The 17,785-nt window shown below is 37.2% G+C and overlaps 1 protein-coding gene across 1 annotated transcript in view; it reads right to left on the reverse strand.

Moving 5' to 3' along the window:
* kif16bb (kinesin family member 16Bb) overlaps positions 1–17,785 on the reverse strand; it is a 35,921-nt gene that overhangs the window by 3,861 nt on the left and 14,275 nt on the right. Inside the window, exons 13-18 of the mRNA XM_026223561.1 lie at positions 12,138–12,257; positions 11,915–11,966; positions 11,687–11,824; positions 9,292–9,374; positions 7,137–7,198; positions 695–773 (exon numbers count right to left, since the gene is read on the reverse strand). Of these exons, the coding sequence (XP_026079346.1) occupies positions 695–773; positions 7,137–7,198; positions 9,292–9,374; positions 11,687–11,824; positions 11,915–11,966; positions 12,138–12,257 (534 nt within the window). The remainder of the gene's footprint in view (positions 1–694; positions 774–7,136; positions 7,199–9,291; positions 9,375–11,686; positions 11,825–11,914; positions 11,967–12,137; positions 12,258–17,785) is intronic.

Consider the following 17,785-nt stretch of genomic DNA (forward strand, 5'->3'; position numbering starts at 1 on the left):
GCTTTTACAAGTAAAATATTTGGCATTTTAATCATTAATGTGGAAGGCAAATCATATTTGTAGGAAAAGTAACAATGTTTTTGTGGTAATAAGAAACAACCCCCTGTCTGTATTTAAAATAGCTTTGATACAAGTTCAACCCAAAATTATACTTTGAATGTCATTGCTTTATTTAAAAAAGCTGAGCCTGTAGCTGTATTAATTCAGGTCTAATTGATAATAGTAGACATAGTGTTGCTAATATTCACATAGTTACTTTATTATTTGAACAGAATAATGAACTACTATTTTGAGGAAATTAAATATCATGACAGGAATAGGACAGTATGTTCATACTGTAGTTCAATTGGAGGCTTCTGACAGGCAATTTACATTTAAAAAAATTTATTCTGAAGTGCAAACATAAAAACAGCTCTGACCCCCACTAGACCCCCTAGGCTGCCGCATTGCCTACAGCAATGGTCAATGCCATCTATGCTTATTTTTTAAAATGATGTATTCCTAATATTATGTCTCCCTACAGAAGCCCTAAAAAATGCACTGTCCAGCCAGTCACAAACACAATGTAGCACTTTTTCCCCCCTCTTAGATCTAAAGTACAGTTTTTTGAAGAGCACATTTCAATCAGTAATGAAACAGACATACTAGTGAAATAGATATATGCGCAAAGTGTTGACTTACAACACATGCTTACCCTGTGACTCTCTCCTGAGAGACAACTGCTTTTAAGTGGTTCTGTGTCACTTTTGGGTTGGTCAGAAACCTTTCCGGAGCTGCAAAGGGAATTTTTTTTCTATTTTAGATGATACAACAATATAGAAATAAAAAATCTGTAATTATATTACAAGGATTAAAGAGGGGGGGAAAGGCATATTTCTTCTAAATGATATTAACACTGAAGCATGGCCACAAAAGAGTGAAGCAATTAGGTTTATATTCAAAACCATGCTGCTGTAGTCTTTGTTTTGAAGAGTGATTTTAATTATTTTTGCTACGGTTTTGACACTTGAGACCTCCAACAGGCGGCAAGGCAAAAAGACTAAAACCGCACAATGTCCCGCATCTCCAAAAGCGTCTAATAGATTTGAATAGCAAAGGACCCAAATGTCTGGATGCGATTAGGGCCACTCAGCTAGCTGTGAAATTAAATAGAATGTGCGCATGTAGATTTGAGGATTTACATACAAGCACTTCATTCTCAGTTCGTTCGCACATGGATGGAAAAGCAGCTTGGTGGGAAATGAAGATGACTTTCCGTCAAGCTCAAAAGGATTCTGGACAGAAAGCCAAATATTTGATGGAGCCTCGTACACAACTTGTTGGACAGCAGAAGCGTGTATAAGTCAAAACCCTGTAAAATGCCAGAAACGCCCCCAGTAGAAAACAACAGCAGGGTACTGATCTTGTACTCAAGCTTGGGATCTTGAACAACAGAGCATTTCAGACACAAAGGTAAATACAACATATTTAGAATGCAGGTCGCAAAGGCAGTTTCATACAGTGATTTTGGGAGGTAAAAATGTGAGCAATCTTTTCATTGCAGCATTTTACAAAGGAATCGTTCATTTTTCATAGCACATGTTTACACCAGCAAAATTAGTATGGATTTTACAGCATTTAGGAGTGCATTCAATGGACATGGATGACAGGTCAGATACACTCCAGACTACAGACACAGTGCAGCAGTTGTCTTACAGTGTATTTATCTAAGAAAGTTCTGGTAACACAAGGTAACTACATGGGGTAGGGTTAGGTTTAGGGGTAGGTTCAGGGTTAGTACCTAGTTATTACATAGTTATTGTAAGTACTATAATAAGTACATAGTATGTACACGAGGAACAGGACTGTAAAATAAAGTGCTACCGAGTTGGTTCTCAAGTCAACTACTACTACTACTACTCAAACAGTTTACTGAAAATACATTACACTTAATACCTGCGGTTAAGTGCATTGGTCTCATACATCCTTGTCAGTCCTGTAGGGTTCAAACCTGAAACCGTTCAGTTAACAGCCCAGATATTTATGCATTGGGCACACCTTATGTTTGCAAACTCAGAGGAACAGAAGGCTGGGTTTTGGGGGGCAATAGTACAGTGGCCGAGACAGCTCAACACGCTGCAACTTAAGAAAACACATGCAAATTGAAAAAACATCAGCAAGTGAAGAAAACATCTTCATCAGTTTGACAACACAAGTGTTGCAAATCCTCACAACACATGCATATAGCGATACGCACTGCAAATCCTTCACAACACATGCATATAACGAAACACGCTGCAAATCCTTCACAACACATGCATATAACGAAATGCGCTACAAATACTTCACAACACATGCATACAACGAAATGCGCTACAAATACTTCACAACACATGCATACAACGAAATGCGCTACAAATACTTCACAACACATGCATACAACGAAACGCGCTGCAAATACTTCACAACACATACAAATTAAGAAACGCTGCAAATCCTCACAGCACATACACATTAAGAAACAGTTAATGAAGCATTGCAAATTTATTTTCATTAACTTTGAAATTATATTTAGTTGAGAATATTAAAGTTAGCCATCTTAAGTAACATTTTACATTTAATCATGTAATTATTCAGCTTATTTAGGCTAATACTATCCAAAAGATAAAAAGGAATCATGGTGTTTAAAAAATAAATAAAAAACCTCACCTTTCAGTTCACCAACAACTCCACTGACCAGTAGCCACTGCACGATAAACAAATCCAAGTCGGGTCCGACACTTTTTGAGGTCTCCTTGAAACATTTACATTGTGGTCAGTGCTATTTGCAGCGCGTTTTTTAATTGCATGTGTTGTGACGGATTTGCAGCGCGTTTCGTTATATGCATGTGTTTTGATGATTTGCAGCACGTATCGCTATATACATGTGTTGTGATGATTTACAACACTTGTGTTGTCAAACTGATGAATATGTTTTCTTCATTTGCCGATGTTTTTTTCAATTTGCATGTGTTTTCTTAAGTTGCAGCGTGTTGAGCTGTCTCGGCCACCATACAATAGACAACCCCTTATCCTTAGTAAGATATCCTTATTCTTAACTGATCATATTTTTGATTGGGAAGCAGACAGATGCTGAGATTAGTAGATATATCAAACGACATGCACTGATATTACAAGAATATTTCACCCATATGAAAATGACTTGTATTAGATGAGCATTTCAACCATGTGCTGTACAGCTGTCATTTAATGGCACTGTCTGAGAAGAAAATCCAGCTGAAAATATAAACATTTTATGCATTCAGACAAGGTATTTTTTAAGGAAATCTGTCAAATAAAATCTAGCCTATCGTACAGATAAGCCCCTTTGAACTATTTTGTTGTTTTCATACCACATGTGCTCAATGTGACCCAGTTTTCCCTCATGTATGATTGTGTCATTTAGTTCAGGTGTGTCTTTAATTATCTTCATTTTCGTTTTGTTCAGTCCTGTGTTCCCTTGTCCAGTCTACTACATCCCTATGTGTGTCTCCTAACTGTTTTGCCCTGTATCTACCCATGTGTGGATTTATTAAAGACTGTTTGCATTAATCTTCATCTTCTTCATGCGTTTATCTCACCAAAGCATGACATGAACCACAGCACAAATTTCACAAAGGGCAAAAATAAAGACCTTGTATGTGCTAACTAGCTCCTCTCTACAAACCTTTTCAGGAAAGATGCAGCATCCTCAAAAACTTTACAGCAATCAAAACCCTGACTTGTGACCCATTTTGCGATCTACCAGCACATGCGACTGAACAGCTTAGACATTTCTCTCTAATTTTACCAAGACGTTTGCTATGAAAATCCTGTGTAAGCCCATGGGAACTCTTGCAAAATGAGGTAGCCTCTTGTGAGAGAAAATAAAATGCCAATACAAGCCTCCTAAAATCTTCATACGTTGATATTCTTAATAGTTAAAAATAAATAAAAATAAATTGTGAATATACATAATCAAAGAGTGAAAAAAGAAGAAAGAAATGGTTTCCAGTGAAGCGCCAGAATAGGTAAGAAGCATCTGTTTCTCTAGCTGAAGATTAAAGATTTGCAGGAGCACACCTTCTGTTTGCAAACTGGGAGGAAGAGGAGGAGGGGGTTGGAGTATAGACACTCATCTTATATATATAAAGCCTGAACAAGTGCAATGATTCAATAGTGTAATAAAAAGAATCCGATTCATTTTTACATGCATTGCCGTACTTATGTTGTTCATATTGGTGAAATATCACTTACTAAAGACTTATGGTTAAACAAGTCAAGCTGAATGGAAAAACAAAAAGTTCTAAACAGCTATTTGTGTCAAAAAGGTTTTTGAACTGGTTATAAACAAAGTCGATATTTAATGTTTTTGTTGCTGTAGCATTAATGAAACTATTGATATATGCGTGTAAGCTTTCCTTAGGAAATTGTAAATGACAAAAACATGAATCCAGGACTACTGAGACCCATAAAAAACACGTGATTTCGTCTTGCCTAGCAAAATTGTACAGTGCAGGCTATAAATATAAAGTACAAAACTGACTTGCTGATAAATTAAAAGCTTATTTGGACAATGTAATGCTTTTCTGTTTTTTGCTCTGCTTGTATTTAGCAGTGTTTGATGTGGGCATCAAATCCTATTCGACCGTTCTGATGCTTTTGCAGAAACCAAATCCACAGTCTATCAATGAAAGCCAGAACGAAATAAATTAGCAATCTACTCGGCTTGCGGTGCTCACATCAAACACACAAATCCATTATCTATAGAAAGCTTTGAACAACAAAGCAAAAGACGACCGAGCAAACAAACATTTTGTAAACACCGACAAAGGAACAATTAGGGGGAACAGCATGCAGAACATTGCTGAAATCGTCTAAAGCAGCACAAATAGACTGGGTGTACATGTGAAGAGCCTGGAGGTTCACAGATGATGCATGATGTCCCACGGCTCCAGCTGCAAACAGTAGCATTTCATAAAGAAGTCTTCCAGCTGGGAGTTGGGAGACTGGGAGCTTTCTTCATTGTCATATTTGTCGCCACACAACACGGAACAGCCTAAAAACTCTCCAGCTGTCCGCGTTTTGTTCTCTTTCTTTTCAAACTTTCTTTTATGCATGGGAACTAACGCATGGGTATCCAGTCCTGCTCATGGAGGGTCAATGTCCTGCAGGGTTGAGCTCCAACCTGTTCTAACACAACTTCCTGAATGTATCCAGCAATCTGGAAGACCTCTCTTAGCTGGTTCAAGTGTATTTAACTGGGGCCAAAGCAAAATTCTGCAAGAATGTAGCCCTCCAGCAGAAGGATTGGACACCTCCAACTAACACGTCCATTTACAAACACTTTTCACATTGAAACATACACCAGCATTTAACACGGTTTGCTATCCACAAGTACAAGTACCTCTCACAGTTGATTGGAGTTGAATTTTGCATTCAGAGTAAACACACATAATATGCTACCTTATCAAATTATGTAGTTTATTTTTTTCCAGTTGTCTGATATATAACTTTATATTGTGTTTTATAAATGTTGTATCATTTCATTATGTGTCAAAATGAGTTGAATTCCTAAACAGCAGACCACATCTGTCTGTAATTGAATTTTTTCTTTAATTGTGTCTGTCAGCCGAAGATTAAAAAAGGGAAATAAAATTCACTGAGAATGAGAGCCAAAAAGAAATTAGTAAAACTGTGTGGAATGAATTCAAATGCAGGTGCTAAGCCGCTGATTTAGAATATAGCCAAGAAAGACTTATTTCAACTCAAAAACAAAAATCAGGACCCTATTTTAATGATCTAAACGCAAAGTGTAAAGCGCACGGCGCAGGTGCACTCAGGACGTGTCCAAATCCACTTTTGCTATTTTAACGACGGAAAAACGGTTTGCACGCCAGGGTGTATGGTCTAAACACATCGTCTAAACACGTTGTCCCTATTCTCTTAATGAGTAATGCGTGTTTTTTGGGCGTAATGTGCAATAAACCAATCAGAGTCTCATCTACCATTCCCTTTAAGAGCCAGTTGATAATAACAAAGAAAAAACATTGCGCCAGACACAGTCTATTTTCAGCTCCTTAAAATATGCGCCTAAACCTCTTTTTTAGACCAGCACGCCCATGGGTGCAGAATTGGGTGCAAATGCATTTGCTAATTAAACGACGTGGCACTGGACGGGAAAATGCATACAGTACCGGACTGAAACTAGCAAACACAGCTGTCCACATGTTTTGTTCTCTTTTAAAACATATATGCGTGGGGACTAACACAGGGGACTAACACAGGGGTATCCAGTACTGCTCCTGGAGGGTCAATGTCCTGCAGGGTTGAGCTCCAACCTGTTCTAACACAACTGCCTGAATGTTTCCAGCAACATTTTTTTAGATTTGGCATGTTTGTGTGCTGCTGTGCGTCCCTGTGTTTAATAAGCAGTATGTACACGCTTTGTGGACACGCTCTATAAATAACAAAGTTATTGCGTCGGGTGTATTATAGGGCCCTCAGAGTTGAACTATTTCTCTGTAGAATCAGAGTGAGAATCAATAAATTTTAGATTAGTGAAAAAATCTATTTAAAACTAAAAAGTCACAGAATTGCATCAGTCAATCAAATTCAAGGTCTAAAGACAAATATTGTTTGAAAAATATTTTAATATTTAATATTTTTAATATTTTAATATTTAATATTTTAATATTTTAAAACAAAACAGTGGGTCTGTTAACTCCTTTACAATCAACTTGTTTACATCAGAGGCAATGTTTATTTTTTTTCTTATAGAATTTTAAACAATTCACTCATGGGCCAACCCTTTTTTAAAGAGGATGACAAAATTAAGAATTAAACTGCATGGGAAGAAAACTGCAAAATACTTTGTTACTAGTTGATGTGAACGGGCCTCAAAAAGTCTCATCCTAGAAGAAACTAAGGGTGTCCTAAATGTGACTATAGATAAGTCTAGGTTCTTAAAAAAGTATTAAGTGAAGAATTAAAAGTTAATTTTTTCCTAGATAAGTGGAGTGCAAAATATCTTAATGGAAGAAGATAAAGCTACTGTGCTGACTAAACCTTATATAACATAATGAATCAGAGGATGGATGGTGATAGAGCACAGTCTGTCTCACAGCAGGTCTACTCACCTGAAATGACTGAAAGACTCCACAAAGAATGCACTGGAGTTACTCGACACGAAGAGCCCAGACTGTGGAGAACATACAGACAAACGGATGGTTGAGCATATACACACAGCACTGTGATACAAACCACGCTCACAACAGAAAGACAGCTGTTTCTAACACACGACAATTATAGCACACTAATTAAAGCAAACATGCCATTAGAAAACACTACAAATCACCATCATTCAGATCGAAATGAGAGAGTAGAATGCGAAGAGACTAGTAAACATGATTGCATCGTGCCTCAATGAGCATGGAAATAAAACACCTTTTATAGCAAACTGTCTTTGTTCTAATAAAAGTTTAAAGAGATCGTTCATGCAAAAATAAAAAATGTCATCATTTACTCATTGTCATGTTGTTCCAAGTCTGTATGTCTTGCTTTCTGGCGTAGAACACAAAAGGTGATGTTTAGCAGTACGACTGAGCTGCTCTTTTCCATAAACTGAAAATGGAAAGGGACCATAAGTCCTCTGAAGCCGTGAGATAGCTTTGTGCATGGACAATAATGAAAGGTTTATTTTCACTTTCACTATTACTTTTAGGTTCCTCTCAAAACAGAAGTCATACAGGTTAAAAAATGATGAATGATCAACTTTATACATCCAAATCTTTCAAATATGTTCCAACACCTTTGAATGTACACTAATGGTATGGAGCCCCGCACATACCATGCAAGAAAAAAAACTAATTGTGCACACGATTTACTAATTCGTTCCCTCGATGTACTAAAACATGATTACTATTGCGTTCCCTTGATTTGCTAAATCGTGCGCACAATTTAGCAAATCGTGGGAACGAATTAGTAAATTGTGCGCACAATTTATACATCGATTGAGCGAAATAGTAAATCGAGGGAACGCAATAGTAATCGTGCGCACGTTTTAGAATATTGAGGGAACGAATTAGTAAATCGTGCACACGATTTAGCCCACTATTTTTTCCTGCATGTCATGTGCGGGGCTCCGTACTAATGGTGCAATTTCTAAAGATTCAAATATAATTTTTGGGAGTTGCATTTGAAATTCACTTGAAAAATCTGAGTTAGACAAGTGCCCACTCTGTTTGTATCTGTAAGTTTTTTGTAGTGCAGAAAATGACTGTATCTTCTCCAGAAAACCCATTTTGTTCAGAAAATTTTATGCCTAATGTGGCAATTCATCTTCAATTGAGAAAAAGAGGCAAATATAGACATAATATTTCATGTTGTTCACTTTTACTGTTATTTTTTCATACTCTATACTAATAAATATCCATTTCAAACTGATTCACTAGCTTGTTTTACATCATCTCAAAAAATCAGTCATAAGATTAATCTGGGCACAAAACATAAATGGAAACAGCCCTCAGAGGAAGTTAGTTTATGCAAGCAATCTTCAAACTATTATATGCCATTGTATAATATGGAAATTAGCAGTTTGTCTGAGTAAAAACAAAGTTTCACACAACAAAAATGACTGAATGGTGCCGCTGAGAGCTCTGTGAGGCAAGTTAACAGTTGTTTGTGAGCATAAGAATAGTTCACGCAGAGAGAAGACGCTGTAATCTCCGTGCACAGAAGAGGAAACAGCTGCTGTCTAACTTTACAATGAGAGACTTAACAGTCAGGAAATATTTAATTACCTGTCACAGCAGTGAGAGACGGAGAGGAGCGAGGGAGGGAAAGTTAGAGAGAGTGTCGGAGGCTGGCGGAGGCAGTAAGACAGAGGAAGTGAAGGTGCATACTTGCAAACCAAACGACAGAGACATGTTTGGCTCTTATCAGAAGACACTGAGGTGCACAATTACTTTACCTCTCAGAGGAAATGAAGAAAAAAGGTGTAAAAGATAAAAAGAAAAAAGAAAACTGGTGCTTTGCAAACATACCAAGAGGGATTTATAATTTTAGCTTGAGGGAAGAGTATATGTGCCTCTTTGAAGAAGAAAGCTCTTGTTCTACCTTGCATGGAGGAGCACACAGCCAGCTTGCATAGCAATTACAACAAGAGTGGGTTCTGATGACTTGCATTTTTTAACATAAGTTAGTAATTCTGCTCACTCTTTATCCAGCAGCATTTTAATGTTATTATTATTTTTTTTTTACAAATAGCTTCAAAAGAGGTTGAGTTTGCCCCACCTTGCGTTTCTCTCGAAGTTGAGCAGCTTCCTGAGGATGATTGAAATGGAACATAGTAGCCTTTCCAAGCTGTATGTTCACTCCTGATAAATACAGAAATATGAATATATGGTGAAAAATACAGCAATATATTTAAGCAAGATCTGTTAATTAAGACACAACATAGGTAGCTATTTTGCTAAAAATAAATAAAAAATAAAATCCAAATAAAAAAAAATTATCCGTTGCATTTGAGAAAAGCAAAGACTGGCACCCTGTCTTGTTTGCCATTATGATCTATATTTCTATATTGGTGCCTCTCTGAAAAATACTATGATTCACAATTGTGTTTTCACTTTTGTATGGTATAAATAACTGTTTACCTTCACAATAAAAGCCAAATAGCAGTCTAGGAAACCTGGCAAACACAAATAATGATAGACACTAGACAGACATGAAAAGAGAGTAAATATGCAATCCTGTCCAGTTGGCCAACCTATCGCTTTCCTTTCTCATAAACACATTATGCCAAATGTTACTGAAACGTAACTTTCCCGGGGGAGAATACTGAATTCTTCCCAGAGCAGATGCCCATTTCTCTCTTTCTGTGGTGAAAACAACTAATCTTGCCTCTATTAATGACTTCCAAGAGGTGACAAAGCCCTTGAAAGGCCTGCATCAGATGGATTTGGGCCATGGTTGCTGTGGAAATTACTATCATTTGTTCAAAGGAAATGGCTTCAGATGCAACTGTGTCTAAAGAGGGGAACATTGACAAATTGAAATTTGTGAAAAGGAGACTAGCATGGTTCTCTCACTCTCTTATAAGTCTCTATATCCTTTTAGATGGCTTCTCTCTCTTTTATTTTTAATCTTACACCCAGAATAGATCTTGTTTTGTCTGAATTCTGGAGGTTTTACCCTTTTTGAAAGGTTAATCCCACACATGCACTTCAAACCCCCTTTGCACTCTATCTGTTTCATCTGCCAATTAACTGCGGGTCGGGTGCTTTGTCCACCAGAGTGTTAACCTCAGTCATGTTTGGCTGTTCTGGAAGTGCCGCGAGTCTCACTCTGAGATGAGAGCCGCTCTGGTGGACATGTACAAGGATAGAGGCAGTAGGGCGGGACTGTTTCAGTCCACGGGCCTGGGAATGCAGAGGAGATCTGAAGTGGCAAGATGCAGACATACTCAAAGAGGTCCTTTGAATTCCAGTTTAAACCAGAGGGTTTGATATGCCTCTTTTCTTTTCTTCAAAATTTGTTTGCTGGTACACTTACGTTCAACAATAAAATTGACTGTGGCTCTAAAATCTGATTGGATGGAACCTCATTATTGGCACTTCGTATAACTGAATTATACGAAGTGCCAATTCCAAAATCTGTGAATTATTATTTTTGAAGATTTGATTTGCAAAAACACATAACTATTTTTTTTTTATTTTTTTTTCAGAAATCATGTTTTTTTTTTTTTTTTTATACCAAGTTATATCAATCAAACTGCAGTTGGGTTGTTTTGATTACGCATTAATAACTCAAACACATGTAACTTGCAATATTAAAGTTGATTGAAAGTTATTTTTTTATATATATATTAAAGGTTTGTTTTCTAGCAAAAGCAGATAACTCCAACAGTTGTTTTTTGGCAAAAGCAGATAACTCTACATTTCATGTTTCAGAGTTAAACAAAAACACTCAGTATAGCAGTATAGCAGTATAACAGTATGGCAGTATAGATGGCAATATAACATAACATAGACTGTACGGTAGCTTTTCCCTCACCATTTTAAAGTGCTGCTTTTGCAAAGTTCCATGAATAAAGTTTCAGCTTTCATTTTCCTTTTACACAGTGAAGAAGATATCATGAGTTCATCAAAATTACCCATCCTCGATCACTTTTAGTCAGCTTTGATGAAACTCCTCTCAGCTAGCATGTCTTTACAAAGTGACTGGCAGCCTTGTCACCTGACCTGAATACAGTGTGTTTGATTCACTAAAATGGATTTGTGAACTCGCAATGCCTTGAAAGTGGACAACACCAGCTTTTTTGACAAAATGTGTTTAGGGTTCAGATCACGCCATATGTGGAGAATAATGCACAACACTCAGTCATTCTTTTTTTTAAAGTGTCGTTTATCAGTTTTTGCAAATGTACTCTTCATATGTACAACAGTTCTTTCTGGTCCTTAAATCTAATTGGCTGATGAGAGTGTGATATTCTATTGATAACAGAACTCAAACCTTTTTTTTTTCTCTGAACAAATAAATCCAGCCTTGGTGAGCATATAAGAACATTCTTTTAAAAACATTACTCTTACTGAACTCCAAAAACCCTTAACATGTAAAAATTACAGTCATCTGATAATTTGATACAGATCTTATAAAGACCTGTACATGAGACATAACAGTTCATTACCCTGGGTCAGAACATATGGCTGGGTCACCTCCACCCCATTAATTGCACACCTGGCTCCTGGGAGTGGTACGAGTGTGACGGTTCCTGTCCGGTTCTCGAACACACAGTGTTCCTTCTGAAGAGCTTCACCATGAAGAACTGCAAAACAGAGAAACCTCAGAGTGAAAAAGAATGCCATTGCCGACAGCTTCCTGTCAGGAACAAAATCGATGTGAACAGAAAACAAACCTATGTCCTGCTCTGGCTCAGTTCCTCCAGCCCCAACTGAAGTTCTACCTTCCTAAACATCAGAACAAGGAATGCTTAGAAAGCCCACAAGAGCATATAACGATTCAAATGATCCCTTAGTTATTGTCAAGAAATGTTGCTTGGGCAAAACTGACAAATATCATCAGGTCAATGAGAGAGGAGTTCAACTGTACATGTTGGGCATACATGGGGTGCGGCTTACCTTTAAATGATAGAGAACAACCCCTGTGCTGAGCCGATCTTCATCAATGCAGATTAAATAAGGCATTTGCGAATCAAGTACTACACCAATACCCTCTTTTCTGAGAGCTACTGTATCCTCCTAGATAACAAACAAGTCAACAGAGAAAGTGAGATGAGATGAGATTGATGGGGGTTGGCAAGAAAGATGATGAGCTAAACCATCCAAAAAACAAAACAAAAAAACTCAAAAGAATTTAGAAGAAACGGGACCAGTGCATAAAAGTGAAATGACAGACATTTAATTGTAAAGCATCAGAGCAGAGGAAACAGTGTGTGTGTTGTTTATGACTTTGTCTTCATGCCCCAAGGCCAAACAGAATAATATCGGGCTTTGGCTATATGTCTAAAGGTCGGGGAAATGGGGATGCTGGGAGAGAGGGAGGGATGTGAAAATAAGAAGAAAACACCATAAATCATTTAGATCACTATGGGTCCATCTCAAACTCTCAAAGAGTTTGCAAAAGAAAACCACATCCTACCAAACCGATCTCAGAGACATACTGTTAAAACAAGCACAACAGTCAATACTTTACATTGTTCAGAAAATAACACTACTAATAGACACTTGGTAATTGAGGTATGACAATTCCAACGTGTGAAAGGCTTGATCCCACTGTAAAGCTGGAGCTCAATTATCACAGATATTTAAATCATCTTTGAAAATATTATAGGGACACGCTTATAGTTGTGATGTTGGGGTCAGAAAGGGGACTTGTACAACCTCCCAGAAATCGAAAACTGCAAGAAAAATTAGAAAATGTGAGCCATCATTATTAGGCAGAGGAGATTTAGGGCAGTTTTGTTGTGACTTGTGGGATGTCACTGTAAATGTTCCTTACAAATTAAAACAAGATTAAAACAAGACTGTTATTCCTTAGCAACCACAATCCAATTGGGCAATAGAAAAATGCTGATTTGATTACAAATAATGCTATACCGATGAAATAAAACACCATTTTTGACATATCTGGCTTTAAAATGCAGAATTTGCCCACCAAAGATATCGTATTCATACACCCAAGGCTTCACAGCTTGTGAAAAATGTTGAAATGGTGTCGCTATTCTATGCATGGCTTGTGATTAATGCGGTGATATAGCACAGTGTTGACGTTTCGATTAAAAATCAATTACACTTCAATACCAACACCCCCCATCATAAACTTTAAAAGTCACAGTTAAATCAATATTCACAGGCAAAATCCATTGGACTTGGACTGGAAAGGGAGGGACAAATCTAAATAAGTATTTAATGACATTTGAACAGCCTTTCACAGAACGGTAATGATAAGCAGAAAAATTATTCTGCTGTGTGGGGCATCTTTTTTCTTAAATATGGTAGCATGTGTCCATGTTATGCCTCTTATTTCATTCTACACAGAGATGGGAGACATGTTCATGTCCATGCGTGCCATCAAAGCACACATATTCTTCAAAGGCAATTTGATATCCTTGATGGTACATGCAGATAGAGTATAAAGATTAATACATGGTGGCTCAAAGGGAGCCACTATCTGAAATATGAAATAAATTCAGCATGCAGGATTTAGCATGTTCATTTCAGGATGTAAATCCTAGACATACTACGTTTGTGAAAATTCTTGCTGAAAAGACCAGCTTAGGGCAGTATGAATTTCCAATTAGGTTCTGGTCTAGTTGGTTAACCAACCAGTCAATCCACCAGTAAGGGTAAGATAATTAAGAAACTATCTGGGTAGACCAGCACACCAGCATCCAAGAACACATCCTGTTTTTTCACACAAACTTAGGTGCTTTATCCCACAAAACAACAATTCAGCTTTTAAGGAAAATGGTGGTCATTGGTTTATAATGACAGGTTTCATGCACTACCATATTTTAAGAATGCATCGGTTATACATTTTTGTATAACCTCAACAAAATAAACAAAACCAATATTAATTTGAATTCCTATATTTTCTCAGGGTATAACTTTGAAACATTTCTATGCCATCCACATTTTATGCAAACATCGCTAAAATGGTAGAAAGTGTCATGCCTCAACAAATAAGTACTCTGCTTTGAATAATGTGTGCTTTCACCGGGGAACGCACTTCTGTTTCCAATACGAGAGAGGAAATAATGACAACAATCCACCTGACTGAACAATGAGAAAAGACCTTCGGATGCCCTGTGCATACCGACAGAGCACAACAAAAAGAAAAACACTTGCATACCAATTTGCCTGTGAGGATTCATTCTAAATGGGAGAGGGCCAGAGGACGTCTTGAAAGGAGTTTTGGACTTGGACAGTGTTAGTATTAATTCAGAAATTTGGAGACTGGAGTATCAAAGGTTTTCTCTTCAGAATGAAAGTTAATGTGCTTTGGTTCACTGTGCCCACTGACCTGAGAACTCAAATGTCATTCATTCTCTTTGAAACAAAAGTAACTGCTTTTAAACTTCTTCATGTGTATGTGCAAGTGATTTACTCATATTGTTTTAAACCTTTATGACTTTTAATTTCCACAGAACACAAAAGTACAAACTATGAATAATGTCCCTGCTGCTCTTTCTAATGCAAATACCATGAACACAAATCATGCAAACATCATGCAAAGCATCTTATAATTTGTATACAAACCAAGTCTTTTGAACAGATCATTTGAGTCAACTCTATGTCAAATCTATTTATTCTGATTTAGGATAATCTGATTCATTGTAAATAACTGAGTCAAAGGAAGGATTTGTTCACATCAGATGCAAATTTCACTTTTACATGGTGTTTGAACTTAAAGAGCCAGTAAGATGAAAATTCTAAGCTTCCTATCACTGTTTATAAGTCCTGTACATTAGGTTTAAATCCATCCAAGGTTAAAAAACATTGTCATTTTGTCAAAATATCATTTTAAAATTACCTCAATTCTCAGAAATCCCTAAACGGTTCGCGCAAAGCTGTTCAAAAGATTCAGTTTCCTTAAACCCCACCTTTCGGTAGCATGTTCCGCACACAACTTCACGGTAAACAATGCTTTAGCATCTGTTTGGGGTGAATTATGTCTTATTCCTCTCACCCCGAAGCAAACAGTAAAATAAAAAACTTGAACAGTCTCGCTGCTTTTTCTTCTGTGTGGGTGTATTCAAGCCGCGCACTTCAGTTTGAATCTGAATAGCGCGTTCAACGCGGGGGCGTGGTGACATTAGATATAACGAAGGGAGACATGAAAAACAGACATCGCGTTGTTTTCATATGGATTACTTTATCACAGAATATCTGTTTTCGGCAGCACTTGTTTAGTTTTAAAGTAGACATGTCAAGCTTTCTATAGATATCTCTCTCATGTCTCTTCGTTGAGTATTCACGGAGTTACACTTCAATAACTTTATAAATCATGTACTTTTTGGTTTAATTACTTTGCACATTGTTTACACTGATGGACAGCTACATCATACACTGTAATACAGGTAATTTTTGATTTCCCATCTGTGTGGCTCTTTAAATGTGTCTTACACTGAAAAAAGATTAATTGAATTTAAAAAACAAAAAAACACACCACAAACACCAAATGATAAAAATTCACCCAGTGCTTTTTTTTAAAATCCCCACAAATCATAAGCACTTTCTCAGATCAAGCCATTCACAGATTCACGGCCCTTCCTAAGACTGCTGACAGACACTGGCGTTTAAGCATAGTATAACCCTAAGTGAGCTGTAAACAGAAAAATGTTTATATGTGTAACAGAGTTCAACTCTCAGGGAAGAAGGAAGCGGGAACCAGGAAACTTTACTTTAATAACTAAATTAACAAACAAAACGAAAGTAAGCGGCAGCTGCAAATCCAATGTGTATTGTGTTTGCGCTCTGTGTTTGCAGTGTTGAACATTGTAGCCAATCACAGACATATCTGTTAATTTCTGGTACGCAATGGCCAATCAGATGAGGTTCAATTAGTCTGAATCCATTCACTGCTCAAAGTGCCAGAGTTCTTGTTCAGTCCTGGGTTCTGGAAGGTCGCGAATCCTCTCATTACATAAGAACAAAGTGTAAAGGTGATGGAAATAAGAGATTAATTGTACCGTGTGGAGAGATTCATTGATGATAGCGGTATTTTCATAGCTTGAAGAATTTATTTATAAATCGTCGCAAATAGCAGGAAAAGAGGGGTGGAGTGAGCAGTAGCTCATTAACATTTAAAGGGATATACACTGAAACAGTTTTCTGTGTACAGAGCTGTTTTTGACCAGGTAGAAAATGTGTTCTCATTGAGAATTTTAACCAAAGTTTGTTTGAAAAAAAAAAAAAAAACCTAAAGAATCATACCAACTTGTGGAAAATGGGCGTCCGATGACCCCTTTAAAATCTGGTCCATTTCTCTCATAAAAACACTTGAATGACTTCATAATGTATGGAACACAAAGCTCCTATGGACTAACTTTATGGTGCTTTTTTATTTTGGAACTTCCAGTTTGCATTCATTTTAATTTTACTGAAAAGGGTAGACAATATGAAGGTGAAAGTAACTGGAAAAATACCTTAAAAAATATTCACCTTAAAATAATCAGTCAAATAATCTTAACAGCACACTATTTTTTGTTTTATCAAATGTGGGCTTTTTCCCCTCATCTGCCATTCCTCCCTCATTCTCTGCCTGGTTCAGATTAGAGAGCAATGTGTCTATTTCCACCTCATCGACAGCAGCAAACAGAGCAAAATCCTTTTCTCCTAATGAAGAGGGAGAAGCATCGATTGTGTGGAGGGTCTTCTCTCCACACTTAATTAAATGAATTCTTCCAAGACTTCATTAGATGAGAGAGAGATTGAGAGAGGGAGAGTCAGGGAGATAGGAACCATGTCGGCAGATTAATGTACTGTATCACTTTTTCAGAGGAGAAGGAAGAGAGAGATAGAGCAAGCCTAAGAGCAAGGTACCTTCTACCCCTGAGAACTTCTTAAACATGGTGTGTGTGGTGGTTGTAAAATTACATGCACTCTAAACTTCTGCAGCAAATGAGATTTGGCTAGCTTTTAAAAGCTCATCATAAAACCGCTAATTTATTTCACTCTTGGCAAATTAAGGTGGTTCTGGTCCCCAAGACTTCAGTTGTTTGATGCACCGAATGTGGTCTGAAAACAAGGCAGATGCACCGAGTGAAGATTAAAAAGAGCTCTGAATATATTTGAGTTGAGAGATCAAGAGAGGATAAACACTGCAAAATGGTGAACTGACTATAAAGAGAGGGAGAGAGAGAGAGAGGAGATAAAGCAGGTAAAAGCAGGAGATAGTATGTTTTGTTATTGTATAGGACAGTATACACAAGAACAATAATTCCAGTTTTACATTCCGAGTAATGCTTATCCATGCAAAACTTCATGTCATGATGCTAGGGTTTTATGGTGCCAGGGTGTACCATGTAAAATAATGATGTTCTGGATGGATGTTAGGTAGGTTAGCCAAGTCAAAAGTGTCCATTCCCAAGTCTTTATGAAACTCTGGTCACTAAGTATGACTCTTTTTCTTTTTCAAAGCAAATCTGTGGGATCTTCCATGCAATTTCATAATTAATTTGCTTTCAAAAGTAACTGCACACCTGTTCAACAAACCACGTGATTTGGGGTATCATTTAAGTTCACAAACAAGACGGGTTATGCCC

The sequence above is a fragment of the Carassius auratus genome, chromosome 38 (assembly GCF_003368295.1).
Source record: "Carassius auratus strain Wakin chromosome 38, ASM336829v1, whole genome shotgun sequence".
NCBI lineage: Eukaryota > Metazoa > Chordata > Actinopteri > Cypriniformes > Cyprinidae > Carassius > Carassius auratus.